This window comes from Palaemon carinicauda, chromosome 36 (assembly GCF_036898095.1).
Source record: "Palaemon carinicauda isolate YSFRI2023 chromosome 36, ASM3689809v2, whole genome shotgun sequence".
Lineage (NCBI taxonomy): Eukaryota > Metazoa > Arthropoda > Malacostraca > Decapoda > Palaemonidae > Palaemon > Palaemon carinicauda.
The window spans coordinates 34,003,816-34,017,812 of record NC_090760.1 but is presented as its reverse complement, the minus strand read 5'-3'; the positions used below and the strand labels follow the sequence as shown (position 1 = coordinate 34,017,812).

Here is a 13,997-nt window from a genome sequence, read left to right as displayed (position 1 = left end):
CATTACTTTTGGTAATCCTTCAGAATGTCGTTTAATTTGGATAAGTTTATGAACGATATAAAAGGAGAAATTTTGACTTTACGTTATGCCAAGAAACAGGAATTATTGTCTGTAGCCCAGAGATGTGATCTTGAGGTCGATCCAAAATATGTGAAAGTTGTCATTATTGATAAAATCCTGCAATTCTTCGTAGATGAGGGAATCTTTAAGGATGATGATGAGGACATCGATGAGTTGCGCTCCCTTACTGGAGCATATGCCACCCCTGGAATAGATCCGAAAATAGAACAGTTGCGTCTTCAATTACAATTGCAGAAAGAACAACAGAAAATGGCTGCACTAGAACTTCAAAAGCAACAGCAACTATTAGCATTAGAGTATGAACACAAGTGTAAATTGGCTGAACTAGAGATACAAAAAGAACAGAAGTCGGCAAATATACAGATTAAGCTGAAAACTGATGGAGAGATACCCAGTAAGTTCGACATACTCAAAGCTAAAAAGCTGCTTCCTGATTTTGATGAAAAGGACCCAGAGGTATTCTTTACAACGTTCGAAGACACTGCTAAAACCTTGAAGTGGCCTCAGGAGCAATGGGTAATGGTTGTCAGAAATCAGTTCAAAGGTAAGGCAGCATATGTAATCTCTCAGATGGTTGAAGTAAAGGAGTATGATGTGATTAAAAAGGCAGTTTTAGATGCTTATGCCATCACAGCTGAAGGTTATCGGCAACAGTTCCGGCACTTTTACAAAATGCCTTCACAAACTTTTGTTGAATTTTGCAGTGACAAAGTTAGGCAATTTACAAAATGGTTGCAAAAGACAGGTGTTTCAGATTTTGAATCCTTAAAAAATCTTATTCTAATGGAAGAGTTCATTAGGAAATTGCCAGGTAACATTGCTACTTTCATTCTGGAAAAGGGAGAAACCAACTTGTTGAAAGCAGCCAGTTTAGCTGATGATTACTACTTGATTCATAAAACATTTAAACCATTTAATAAGTCTACTTTTTCTCAATCATCCACAGCATATTGTTCCTACTGTAAGCAGGAAGGGCATCACATAGAGAACTGTCCTAATCCTTCGTGCAAGAAGTCTGATGTTGGAAAGAATTCTCCGAACCCTAATAGGAAGGATAATAAGAAAACTTTTCATGTTGCTGCTCAAGAACTTGATGGGGACGTCTTCAAACCTTTTACTTGTAAAGGCACCGTGAATGGTATTCCAGTTACTTGCTTAAGAGATACAGGATCCTCCCAAAGTGTGGTAGCTCTGCCTTCACAGGACTTCAAACTGAGACATGAGTATGTTACTGTTTCGGACCTCAGTACCACCAAATCCATGCCTTTGGCAGAGGTGAATTTACAGTGTCCTTACTATCAAGGTAATGTTTTAATTGCAGTTTCACGAGATCCTTTGCCTTGTTCATCTATCCAGCTTTTAATTGGTAATGATCTTGCAGGGGCCATTGTTAATCCAGTAGTATCTGATCCTGATATTCTTATAGAAAATGAATCAAATAAATTAAATAATGCTGTTATTCAAATGACATCAATTAAACCAATTGTTATAGATAGTGGAAATAGAGTAGAGAAGACATTAGACCTTATAAATATGACCAAATCAAATTTCAAGGACTTGCAAAATAAAGATCCTGTTCTTAAGGATCTTTGGAAGAAAGTTGCAGAGCCAGATGTTCATCCCAAAACTCCTTACTTTTATCTTGATAATGATTTGCTTTTTCGACATTTTAGGTCCTCCAAAGCACCAGCAACCACAACATGGTTTGACTGTCATCAACTGGTTCTACCACTCTCTCTAGTTCCAGCTCTTCTTGAATTAGCCCACTCTCATGTGAACCACTTTGGGGTCAACAAGACTTACTCTACCTTAGCTGAAGACTTCTTCTGGCCTGGGATGAAGAAGGACATTCAACAATTTATTAAAGCATGTCATCATTGCCAGACTACTGGCAAACCCAATGAGAGACTTCCACCAGCTCCTCTTCAGCCCATATCCGTACCAAAGTTTCCCTTTGAGAGGATTATCATAGACTGTGTTGGCCCAATGCCTAGGACTAAGCAAGGTAATGAGTATTTACTTACTGTTCTTTGCCCAACAACGAGATATCCCATAGCAGTGCCAATAAAAAATATAAATGCAAAAACTATAATTGGTCAACTTGTCAAAATTTTCACAACCTATGGATTTCCAAAGACATTGCAATGTGATAGAGGCACAAACTTCACTAGTAAGCTTTTTCAACAAGCTATGAGAGAATTCAATATTCATAACATATATGCTTCTGCTTATCATCCCCAAAGTAACGATGCTCTGGAAAGAGTTCACCAAACTATTAAAAACCTTCTTCAGAAGTACATGCAGGAAACTTCGGAACAGTGGGATAGAGATATTGATCTTCTGATGTATATTATAAGAAGTGTACCACAAGAGTCCACTGGAGTGTCCCCTTTCGAATTAATGTTCGGAAGAAAGCCCCGAACCACTCTCAGTATGGTGAAGGAAAATCTAATTCATAACAAGGAAGAAGAGATTACCAACATTTTGTCATATCTACAGGAGCTAAAGGATAAAATTATATCACTTCATGTATTTGCTAATACCAATCTTTTGCATTCCCAGGAGAAGATGTCCCGCTTGTATGATAAAAAGGCAAAGCTGCGTGTATTTCAGCCAGGAGATGAGGTGCTTGTATATCATCCCATACCCGGTTCCCCCTTACGTGAAAAATTTATGGGACCTTACAAAGTGCTTCAAAGAATTTCTAAGGTAAACTATGTTCTCTCTACTCCTGATCGTAGACAATCAAAGCAACTAGTGCATGTGAATTTGTTGAAGGCATATCAAGCACCTATTCAAATGGTAAGTCATCTCTCAATTTCTCCTGAGGAGAAAATACTACCACTGGAGGAATCTTCCTCAGAGTTGCTCGTGGTTCTCCCTGACGATGATCAACTAATCAACTGGAAAGACAACACCAACAGTCAAATTCTAAAATCCTTGCCCAGTTATTTTACAGGAATACCATCTTCTCAGAGAAAATTACTATCACAATTGCTCTCCAGGTTTCATGAAGTATGTTCTGACAGTTTGCAGAGAAGTCAAACCATTCAACATGATATCGTCATCGAGTCAGGTGTTACTCCCATACGGCAGACGTACTACCGTATGGTAGGCAAGAAGTTGGACTCGTTGAAACAAGAGGTACAGTATTTACTAGATAATGACCTTGCAGAAACAAGCACTTCACCATGGGCTTCACCCTGTCTCCTAGTAACTAAACCTAATAATCAACTAAGACTCTGTACTGATTATCGTAAGTTAAATAAGGTAACTGTAAAAGAGTCATTCCCATTACCTAGAATCAATGATATCCTTGATAGCATTGGTAATAAGAAAATTCTTACACGGATAGACTTAATGAAAGGCTATTACCAAGTACCTCTAACTCAATCAGCTAAAGAAATCTCATCATTTATAACTCCATTTGGGTTATTCTCTTATAAGGTCATGCCATTTGGTTTAACTAATGCTCCTGCCACCTTTCAAAGGATGATGTCAGAGGTAATAAGAAATATGAAAGACACTTACGTATATCTGGATGACGTGGTGGTAGCTAGTGACGACTGGGATGAACACCTGCAGACCCTCGAAGAACTCTTCCATCGCTTCAGATCTTCAAGGTTAACGGTTAATTTGGCCAAGAGTGCTTTTGGGAGAGCTAAGGTAACTTATCTGGGGCATACAATCGGAGGTGGAAGTATAATGCCCAAAGACGTCAACATTGCAAGTATACTTGATTATCCAATTCCAACAAACAAGAAAGAGGTAGATGCAAGCAATTCGGGATACGGTGCAGTACTTCTACAGATGTCATCAGCTTGCAAGTCTGGAGATGAGCCGCCACTGGACTACTTGTTTCCAGTATCTTATTTCTCAGGCTCATTCAAAGGTTCACAAATTAGATGGGCAACCATAGAAAAGGAGCTTTTTGCCATCATAGCTGCTCTTCGTCACTTTGCTCCATATTTAGAATGCAACCACAAGGTCATCGTCTATACAGATCATCGACCTTTAACCTTCCTGGATAGATCACGACTACTGAACGACAAATTGTTACGTTGGTCGTACTATCTCACAAGATATAATCTTGAGCTCCGTGCGATCCCAGGACATCAAAACAAAATTGCCGACGCATTATCCAGACTTCCTGCTATCTCTCATCCCAGCCATCCTAAGTAGGATGCTCTTTGGGGGGAGGATCTATGACGGAACGTCATAATTATTAAAAAAAACTGTAAAAATTATTAGTGTAAATATGATATTATCGGATGTTTATGTTCAACGCCATCTATTATCAGTTATGTTAACTATTCTACATTATCCTTGGTTTCTTTTCCTTAACTTAGTCATACAGATATTTGCATTCCTTAGCCTTCTTTGCACTTGTAATTTGTGTGTTTCTTTAGAGAACTATTTAGTGCAGTGTTGAAAACATCTCTTTCTTTTGTTTACTATAATTGTTTTTGTGTTTTGTGATATTACGTGTGAAAGTAATTATATTGGAATTTAAGTTTATTTATTTAAGTATTAAATTACGGATTGTCTTTAGTGTTTAATTAAGTTCCTGCTGGATTGGAGAGGTAATTAAAAGAGGTAATTAAAAGTGGTTAAAACAACAAGTGAAGCAGACAGAAAGAATAATATTTTTGTTGGTGGTGATATTTTAAATTTATGAAGGATAACTTGAGTGATAACAGACCAGTAACATCCCCAAACCTAGCCACCAGGTAAGGTTCACTCAAGCCCGTCATAAGTGGGGGCCTGTCCGGGATTGATCTAGTCTTTTTGTTTGTGACTATTAAAGTATAAAGAAACTCAAGAGCATTGTTTATGAAAGTGATTTGTATTTTTATTGGTTTTTTTTTGTTTTCTTGCCAATCCAATCCAGCATTTCATATCACACGTACGCTGAATGGTTCTCTCACTCAAAATCGGTATCAGTAAAATAAAGGATATACTAGTAATCAAATATTAATTGGTTGGGTTCTGTGCTATGCTTAGCCTTCTTCTCCCGCCTTATTTTACGAGCCAAAATCAAGGTTCTCTTCTGCCATGAACACTTCTTACATGCATATTGTGCTAATCTAGATATCATGTTTGTGTGCTATCGTGAGACCTTCGATCACTAATTGATCTCGGCCTTTATGTTGGCCATCCAATTTCAGTTAATCCATTTTCAGACTGTGTATTCTATTTGCGGTCTCTTTAAAATTGTCTTGAGAAATTGTTGTAAACTTCATTATTTTTGATTGACATTTAGCTTATTTTTGGTGTCAAATGTGTGAATATTTAAATTAATGGCATAACCTAGTGTGAATACAAAGCATTGATATAATATCTATTAACATTACTTTTGGTAATCCTTCAGAATGTCGTTTAATTTGGATAAGTTTATGAACGATATAAAAGGAGAAATTTTGACTTTACGTTATGCCAAGAAACAGGAATTATTGTCTGTAGCCCAGAGATGTGATCTTGAGGTCGATCCAAAATATGTGAAAGTTGTCATTATTGATAAAATCCTGCAATTCTTCGTAGATGAGGGAATCTTTAAGGATGATGATGAGGACATCGATGAGTTGCGCTCCCTTACTGGAGCATATGCCACCCCTGGAATAGATCCGAAAATAGAACAGTTGCGTCTTCAATTACAATTGCAGAAAGAACAACAGAAAATGGCTGCACTAGAACTTCAAAAGCAACAGCAACTATTAGCATTAGAGTATGAACACAAGTGTAAATTGGCTGAACTAGAGATACAAAAAGAACAGAAGTCGGCAAATATACAGATTAAGCTGAAAACTGATGGAGAGATACCCAGTAAGTTCGACATACTCAAAGCTAAAAAGCTGCTTCCTGATTTTGATGAAAAGGACCCAGAGGTATTCTTTACAACGTTCGAAGACACTGCTAAAACCTTGAAGTGGCCTCAGGAGCAATGGGTAATGGTTGTCAGAAATCAGTTCAAAGGTAAGGCAGCATATGTAATCTCTCAGATGGTTGAAGTAAAGGAGTATGATGTGATTAAAAAGGCAGTTTTAGATGCTTATGCCATCACAGCTGAAGGTTATCGGCAACAGTTCCGGCACTTTTACAAAATGCCTTCACAAACTTTTGTTGAATTTTGCAGTGACAAAGTTAGGCAATTTACAAAATGGTTGCAAAAGACAGGTGTTTCAGATTTTGAATCCTTAAAAAATCTTATTCTAATGGAAGAGTTCATTAGGAAATTGCCAGGTAACATTGCTACTTTCATTCTGGAAAAGGGAGAAACCAACTTGTTGAAAGCAGCCAGTTTAGCTGATGATTACTACTTGATTCATAAAACATTTAAACCATTTAATAAGTCTACTTTTTCTCAATCATCCACAGCATATTGTTCCTACTGTAAGCAGGAAGGGCATCACATAGAGAACTGTCCTAATCCTTCGTGCAAGAAGTCTGATGTTGGAAAGAATTCTCCGAACCCTAATAGGAAGGATAATAAGAAAACTTTTCATGTTGCTGCTCAAGAACTTGATGGGGACGTCTTCAAACCTTTTACTTGTAAAGGCACCGTGAATGGTATTCCAGTTACTTGCTTAAGAGATACAGGATCCTCCCAAAGTGTGGTAGCTCTGCCTTCACAGGACTTCAAACTGAGACATGAGTATGTTACTGTTTCGGACCTCAGTACCACCAAATCCATGCCTTTGGCAGAGGTGAATTTACAGTGTCCTTACTATCAAGGTAATGTTTTAATTGCAGTTTCACGAGATCCTTTGCCTTGTTCATCTATCCAGCTTTTAATTGGTAATGATCTTGCAGGGGCCATTGTTAATCCAGTAGTATCTGATCCTGATATTCTTATAGAAAATGAATCAAATAAATTAAATAATGCTGTTATTCAAATGACATCAATTAAACCAATTGTTATAGATAGTGGAAATAGAGTAGAGAAGACATTAGACCTTATAAATATGACCAAATCAAATTTCAAGGACTTGCAAAATAAAGATCCTGTTCTTAAGGATCTTTGGAAGAAAGTTGCAGAGCCAGATGATCATCCCAAAACTCCTTACTTTTATCTTGATAATGATTTGCTTTTTCGACATTTTAGGTCCTCCAAAGCACCAGCAACCACAACATGGTTTGACTGTCATCAACTGGTTCTACCACTCTCTCTAGTTCCAGCTCTTCTTGAATTAGCCCACTCTCATGTGAACCACTTTGGGGTCAACAAGACTTACTCTACCTTAGCTGAAGACTTCTTCTGGCCTGGGATGAAGAAGGACATTCAACAATTTATTAAAGCATGTCATCATTGCCAGACTACTGGCAAACCCAATGAGAGACTTCCACCAGCTCCTCTTCAGCCCATATCCGTACCAAAGTTTCCCTTTGAGAGGATTATCATAGACTGTGTTGGCCCAATGCCTAGGACTAAGCAAGGTAATGAGTATTTACTTACTGTTCTTTGCCCAACAACGAGATATCCCATAGCAGTGCCAATAAAAAATATAAATGCAAAAACTATAATTGGTCAACTTGTCAAAATTTTCACAACCTATGGATTTCCAAAGACATTGCAATGTGATAGAGGCACAAACTTCACTAGTAAGCTTTTTCAACAAGCTATGAGAGAATTCAATATTCATAACATATATGCTTCTGCTTATCATCCCCAAAGTAACGATGCTCTGGAAAGAGTTCACCAAACTATTAAAAACCTTCTTCAGAAGTACATGCAGGAAACTTCGGAACAGTGGGATAGAGATATTGATCTTCTGATGTATATTATAAGAAGTGTACCACAAGAGTCCACTGGAGTGTCCCCTTTCGAATTAATGTTCGGAAGAAAGCCCCGAACCACTCTCAGTATGGTGAAGGAAAATCTAATTCATAACAAGGAAGAAGAGATTACCAACATTTTGTCATATCTACAGGAGCTAAAGGATAAAATTATATCACTTCATGTATTTGCTAATACCAATCTTTTGCATTCCCAGGAGAAGATGTCCCGCTTGTATGATAAAAAGGCAAAGCTGCGTGTATTTCAGCCAGGAGATGAGGTGCTTGTATATCATCCCATACCCGGTTCCCCCTTACGTGAAAAATTTATGGGACCTTACAAAGTGCTTCAAAGAATTTCTAAGGTAAACTATGTTCTCTCTACTCCTGATCGTAGACAATCAAAGCAACTAGTGCATGTGAATTTGTTGAAGGCATATCAAGCACCTATTCAAATGGTAAGTCATCTCTCAATTTCTCCTGAGGAGAAAATACTACCACTGGAGGAATCTTCCTCAGAGTTGCTCGTGGTTCTCCCTGACGATGATCAACTAATCAACTGGAAAGACAACACCAACAGTCAAATTCTAAAATCCTTGCCCAGTTATTTTACAGGAATACCATCTTCTCAGAGAAAATTACTATCACAATTGCTCTCCAGGTTTCATGAAGTATGTTCTGACAGTTTGCAGAGAAGTCAAACCATTCAACATGATATCGTCATCGAGTCAGGTGTTACTCCCATACGGCAGACGTACTACCGTATGGTAGGCAAGAAGTTGGACTCGTTGAAACAAGAGGTACAGTATTTACTAGATAATGACCTTGCAGAAACAAGCACTTCACCATGGGCTTCACCCTGTCTCCTAGTAACTAAACCTAATAATCAACTAAGACTCTGTACTGATTATCGTAAGTTAAATAAGGTAACTGTAAAAGAGTCATTCCCATTACCTAGAATCAATGATATCCTTGATAGCATTGGTAATAAGAAAATTCTTACACGGATAGACTTAATGAAAGGCTATTACCAAGTACCTCTAACTCAATCAGCTAAAGAAATCTCATCATTTATAACTCCATTTGGGTTATTCTCTTATAAGGTCATGCCATTTGGTTTAACTAATGCTCCTGCCACCTTTCAAAGGATGATGTCAGAGGTAATAAGAAATATGAAAGACACTTACGTATATCTGGATGACGTGGTGGTAGCTAGTGACGACTGGGATGAACACCTGCAGACCCTCGAAGAACTCTTCCATCGCTTCAGATCTTCAAGGTTAACGGTTAATTTGGCCAAGAGTGCTTTTGGGAGAGCTAAGGTAACTTATCTGGGGCATACAATCGGAGGTGGAAGTATAATGCCCAAAGACGTCAACATTGCAAGTATACTTGATTATCCAATTCCAACAAACAAGAAAGAGGTAGATGCAAGCAATTCGGGATACGGTGCAGTACTTCTACAGATGTCATCAGCTTGCAAGTCTGGAGATGAGCCGCCACTGGACTACTTGTTTCCAGTATCTTATTTCTCAGGCTCATTCAAAGGTTCACAAATTAGATGGGCAACCATAGAAAAGGAGCTTTTTGCCATCATAGCTGCTCTTCGTCACTTTGCTCCATATTTAGAATGCAACCACAAGGTCATCATCTATACAGATCATCGACCTTTAACCTTCCTGGATAGATCACGACTACTGAACGACAAATTGTTACGTTGGTCGTACTATCTCACAAGATATAATCTTGAGCTCCGTGCGATCCCAGGACATCAAAACAAAATTGCCGACGCATTATCCAGACTTCCTGCTATCTCTCATCCCAGCCATCCTAAGTAGGATGCTCTTTGGGGGGAGGATCTATGACGGAACGTCATAATTATTAAAAAAAACTGTAAAAATTATTAGTGTAAATATGATATTATCGGATGTTTATGTTCAACGCCATCTATTATCAGTTATGTTAACTATTCTACATTATCCTTGGTTTCTTTTCCTTAACTTAGTCATACAGATATTTGCATTCCTTAGCCTTCTTTGCACTTGTAATTTGTGTGTTTCTTTAGAGAACTATTTAGTGCAGTGTTGAAAACATCTCTTTCTTTTGTTTACTATAATTGTTTTTGTGTTTTGTGATATTACGTGTGAAAGTAATTATATTGGAATTTAAGTTTATTTATTTAAGTATTAAATTACGGATTGTCTTTAGTGTTTAATTAAGTTCCTGCTGGATTGGAGAGGTAATTAAAAGAGGTAATTAAAAGTGGTTAAAACAACAAGTGAAGCAGACAGAAAGAATAATATTTTTGTTGGTGGTGATATTTTAAATTTATGAAGGATAACTTGAGTGATAACAGACCAGTAACATCCCCAAACCTAGCCACCAGGTAAGGTTCACTCAAGCCCGTCATAATATATATATATATATATATATATATATATATATATATATATATATATATATATATATATATATATATATTTATATATATATATATATATATATATATATATATATATATATATATATATATAGAGAGAGAGAGAGAGAGAGAGAGAGAGAGAGAGAGAGAGAGAGAGAGAGAGAGAGAGAGAGATATATATCTATATATATATCTGTATATATATCTGTATATATATATGTATATATATATGTATATATATATGTATATATATATGTATATATATATGTATATATATAGATATAGATATAGATATATATATATATACGTGTATATATATAAATATATATATATATATATATATATATATATATATATATATATATATATATATATATATATATATATATATATATATATATTTATATATATATATATATATATATATATATATACATATATATATAACGGATTTTGAGCGAAGCGAAAAATCTATTTTTGGGCTCAGGCCATGTCGTCCTGATGAAAGTTCCTATTAGGAAGCTTTCTAAGGTATATTTGACTACAGTGATATTCCCAGAGAATTTTACCTTAAGATATCCAGAATTCTAACTCCTGGAGCGAGTATCCCTAAATAATCTCACAGGGATATCGCATAATATCAGAGGACGTATTCTTGATACGTCCCATAGCTATCTTCGCCCCAAACAGTATTAACGCTTCGAGGGGGATATAGTGACAAGAATCCGAAACGAGAATGAACTTCTCCGGCATCCAAAATACTTAATGGCTGACTAAATTTTCCCCACAGATAGATCTTAGGTCAAGGATAACCATATTAAATTTTCGAGATGATCCGTGTCCAGATCCCGATTCCAGATCAGGATTTGCATTTTCAACCATTTTAAAGATAACATCAAAAATCCAGATTCAGATCCAGATTATAGATAAGGATTTGCGTTTTTCGTGTGTCTTTGGACTGGATGACACCAAAACTACACGACAGATTATGACAAAATCTCCATCATAGATAGATCTTAGGTCATCGACAACTCCATTAAATTTTGGAGATAATCCGGATCCGGATCCGGATTCTAGATCCAAATTTGTATTTTCACCATTCTAAAGATAACCTCAAAACTACCTGACGGATTTTATTAAAATTTTCACATCAGATAGATCGACCTAAGTTCATGGACGACCCCATTAAATCTTGAAGATGATTCGGATCCAGATTTGGATTCTAATTTATTTATTTATTTGCCTCTTTGTCTGTGAACAGAATTACGTCAAAACTATTCGACGGACTTTGACGTAATTTCCACCAAAGATAGATCTTTGCTCATGGACGATTCCATCAAACTTTAGAGATTATCAGTATCCGGATTACAATTCTATATCCAAGTTTGCATTTTTTGCCACTTAAAAGATAAAGTCTAAACTACAAAACGGATTTTGACAATATTTTCACCACAGATAGATCTTAGGTCATGGACACCCCCATTAACTTTTAGAGATGATCAGGATCCGAGTTCTAGATCGGGATTCAAATTTTCGACATTTTAAAGATGTGTGAAACTACTCGACGAATTTTGACGAAATTCTCGCCACATATACATCTTAGGTCATGGACAACTCCAAAAAATTTGAGAGATGATCCGGATCTGGATCCAAATGCTTGATCGGAATTTTTAATTATAGCCATTTTAAAGATAACGTCAAAAGTATTTGACGTATTTTGACGAAATTTCCCCCATAGATAGATCTTAGGTCATGAACGACCCCATTAAATTATGGAGACTATCTGGATCCGGATTCTAGATTTGGATTAGAATTTTGCGCCATTTTCCCGATGCGTCAAAACTACTTGACGAGTTTTGACGAAATTTTCACCACAAATAGATCTTAGTGCATGGATGACCTCATAAAATTTAAGAGATGATCCGGATCTTGATTCTAGTTTATTTATTCATTTGCCTCTGTGTCTATGGAAAGGATTACATCAAAACTTCACAACAGATTTGCATTTTTCCGCATTTTAAAGATATTGACAAAACAAATTGACTGATTTTGACAAAATTTCCACAACAGATAGATCTTTCCCATGAACGACTCCATTAATCTTCGGTTAAGGTAAAAAATATCCGATTGCTCTTGTTAAGGTCACTGAAATCTACACAAACTTGCCAAGTTTCATTATTCCTTTTCACACTAATTAATTGTGTATTAAATGAGCTAAATTATCTTTTTAATTACATTTTCCTTTACATTTTATCAATATAAACTTTTATAACAATTTGAAACTGGGCTAATAATTGACACGGATGAACATAAATAACTCAGTCTGGGTTGCTCTATCTTATTTCATGGTATATTACAGATTCCTCCAAATATTGTCCTCTGGTGTAGAAAATACATCTCTCAAAGATGGTAGCATGTATATAAACCCGTTTCAAACATCTATATCAGAAATATTATTTCCTACCTTACTACTTACCAATAGGCGTAGTCTACCGTGACCTCTTTTACATACCTGATTTTCTCAACATGTAAAAGTCTGTGCAAAAAGTTTACCGTCCAAGTATCATATTATAATTTTTTTTCTGTAAATGATAATAAGCTTCTTTGAAGCATTCATATTATTAGATATTTTATATAATACTTTAGTCGCAGATAAACCCTAAATTGTAGCAGTTTTTGGTTGAGCTAGAATTTCCTGAGGTGGTTGAATTATATATATATATATATATATATATATATATATATATATATATATATATATATATATATATATATATATGTATATATATATATATATATATATATATATATATATATATATATATATATATATATATATATATATTAATCGTAGCTGAAGATCTGGGATGAAGTTCAGTGTCATTACTGTACCAGATAGGTTTATTTACATTTTCTTAACCAATTAAATGTGGATGCTATAGACCAACTTCTGCTCGGTAGTTCAGTGAACTATAACTCTTCGTTATAGGCATCTACGTTCCACAAAGGTATTTGCACATTTGATAATTAAATCAATTTTTTTTGTTTCCTTACCGACACTCCGATGTTTGTTGAAATTACAGTTATGTTATTCAATGCCGTGTCAATAGGAGTCACATATCAATGTTGTCCACTACAATGAAATTTGTAGTTAACAAGATTTTACTATATTGGGAATTTATTATCAAGTACTCATCCTGTTCTTGAAAGTTTTAAATGCATATAGGTTTATTTTGGGGGGAAAAACTATGTGGTCTCTGAGGACTTTGCTGTTAAGGGCTAGAACAGGGAATCCACTACAACTTCATTACCAGAGAAATATTGTTCGCTGCTCTAGGGCCAGGGTATCAACATAACGAAACACAGACTTAGTGGTATATAGGAGACCTGCAAGTTCAGCCTCATTTGAACTTGCCGCAGCACATCAAAAGCCAAATGACATCTGCTATGAGTGACGATTTGAGTTCTAGAAAAGAACTATTGTTCTAGTTATCGTGAACTTACCTAAGTCACAACCAGCCCTCAACTACCACTCGTGATTAAGGTTATACACACTATGTCCCACTCACTTTGAGAAAGGAGGATTTTTGGATATCACAAAGCACCTTCCCAAACATAAGTTTTTCCCTCGTCAAAACTTTTTGTTTTTTTAGATTTGTGTCGCGTGGTCTGTGTGCATGTTGGTAACTTCATTAACCTAAATTGGTGGGGCGTGGATACA

At 36.0% G+C, this 13,997-nt stretch overlaps 2 protein-coding genes across 6 annotated transcripts in view; both read left to right on the top strand.

The window, feature by feature from the left end:
• Window positions 1–4,628, top strand: part of LOC137628812 (uncharacterized) — a 5,764-nt gene extending 1,136 nt beyond the window's left edge. The window contains exons 2-4 of one of the 3 annotated variants that reach the window (XR_011041397.1): window positions 24–2,086; window positions 2,644–2,790; window positions 3,850–3,985. Coding sequence is in view for 2 of the 3 variants with exons in the window: in XM_068360050.1 (XP_068216151.1) it covers window positions 25–2,790; window positions 3,850–4,263 (3,180 nt within the window). In the remaining variant the exon portion in view is untranslated. Of the gene's footprint in view, window positions 1–23; window positions 2,805–3,849 lie in introns of those variants that run through there. The other 2 variants (XM_068360050.1, XM_068360051.1) reach the window with 2 other exon arrangements.
• On the top strand, window positions 4,513–10,057 carry LOC137628813 (uncharacterized). Of its 3 annotated transcripts, XR_011041398.1 has the most exons (4): window positions 4,513–4,574; window positions 5,453–7,515; window positions 8,073–8,219; window positions 9,279–9,414. XR_011041398.1 is itself a non-coding variant. In XM_068360052.1 (3 exons), the coding sequence occupies exons 2-3, from the start codon at window positions 5,454–5,456 to the stop codon at window positions 9,690–9,692; spliced, it is 3,180 nt and encodes a 1,059-aa protein (XP_068216153.1). In that variant the 5' UTR covers window positions 4,513–4,574; window position 5,453; the 3' UTR covers window positions 9,693–10,057. The 3 variants fall into 3 exon arrangements, 2 of the variants coding, with proteins under 2 accessions (XP_068216153.1, XP_068216154.1); XM_068360052.1 differs by having other exon boundaries at window positions 5,453–8,219; window positions 9,279–10,057; XM_068360053.1 differs by lacking the exon at window positions 9,279–9,414 and having other exon boundaries at window positions 8,073–8,233.
• The last annotated feature ends 3,940 nt before the right edge of the window (window positions 10,058–13,997 follow it).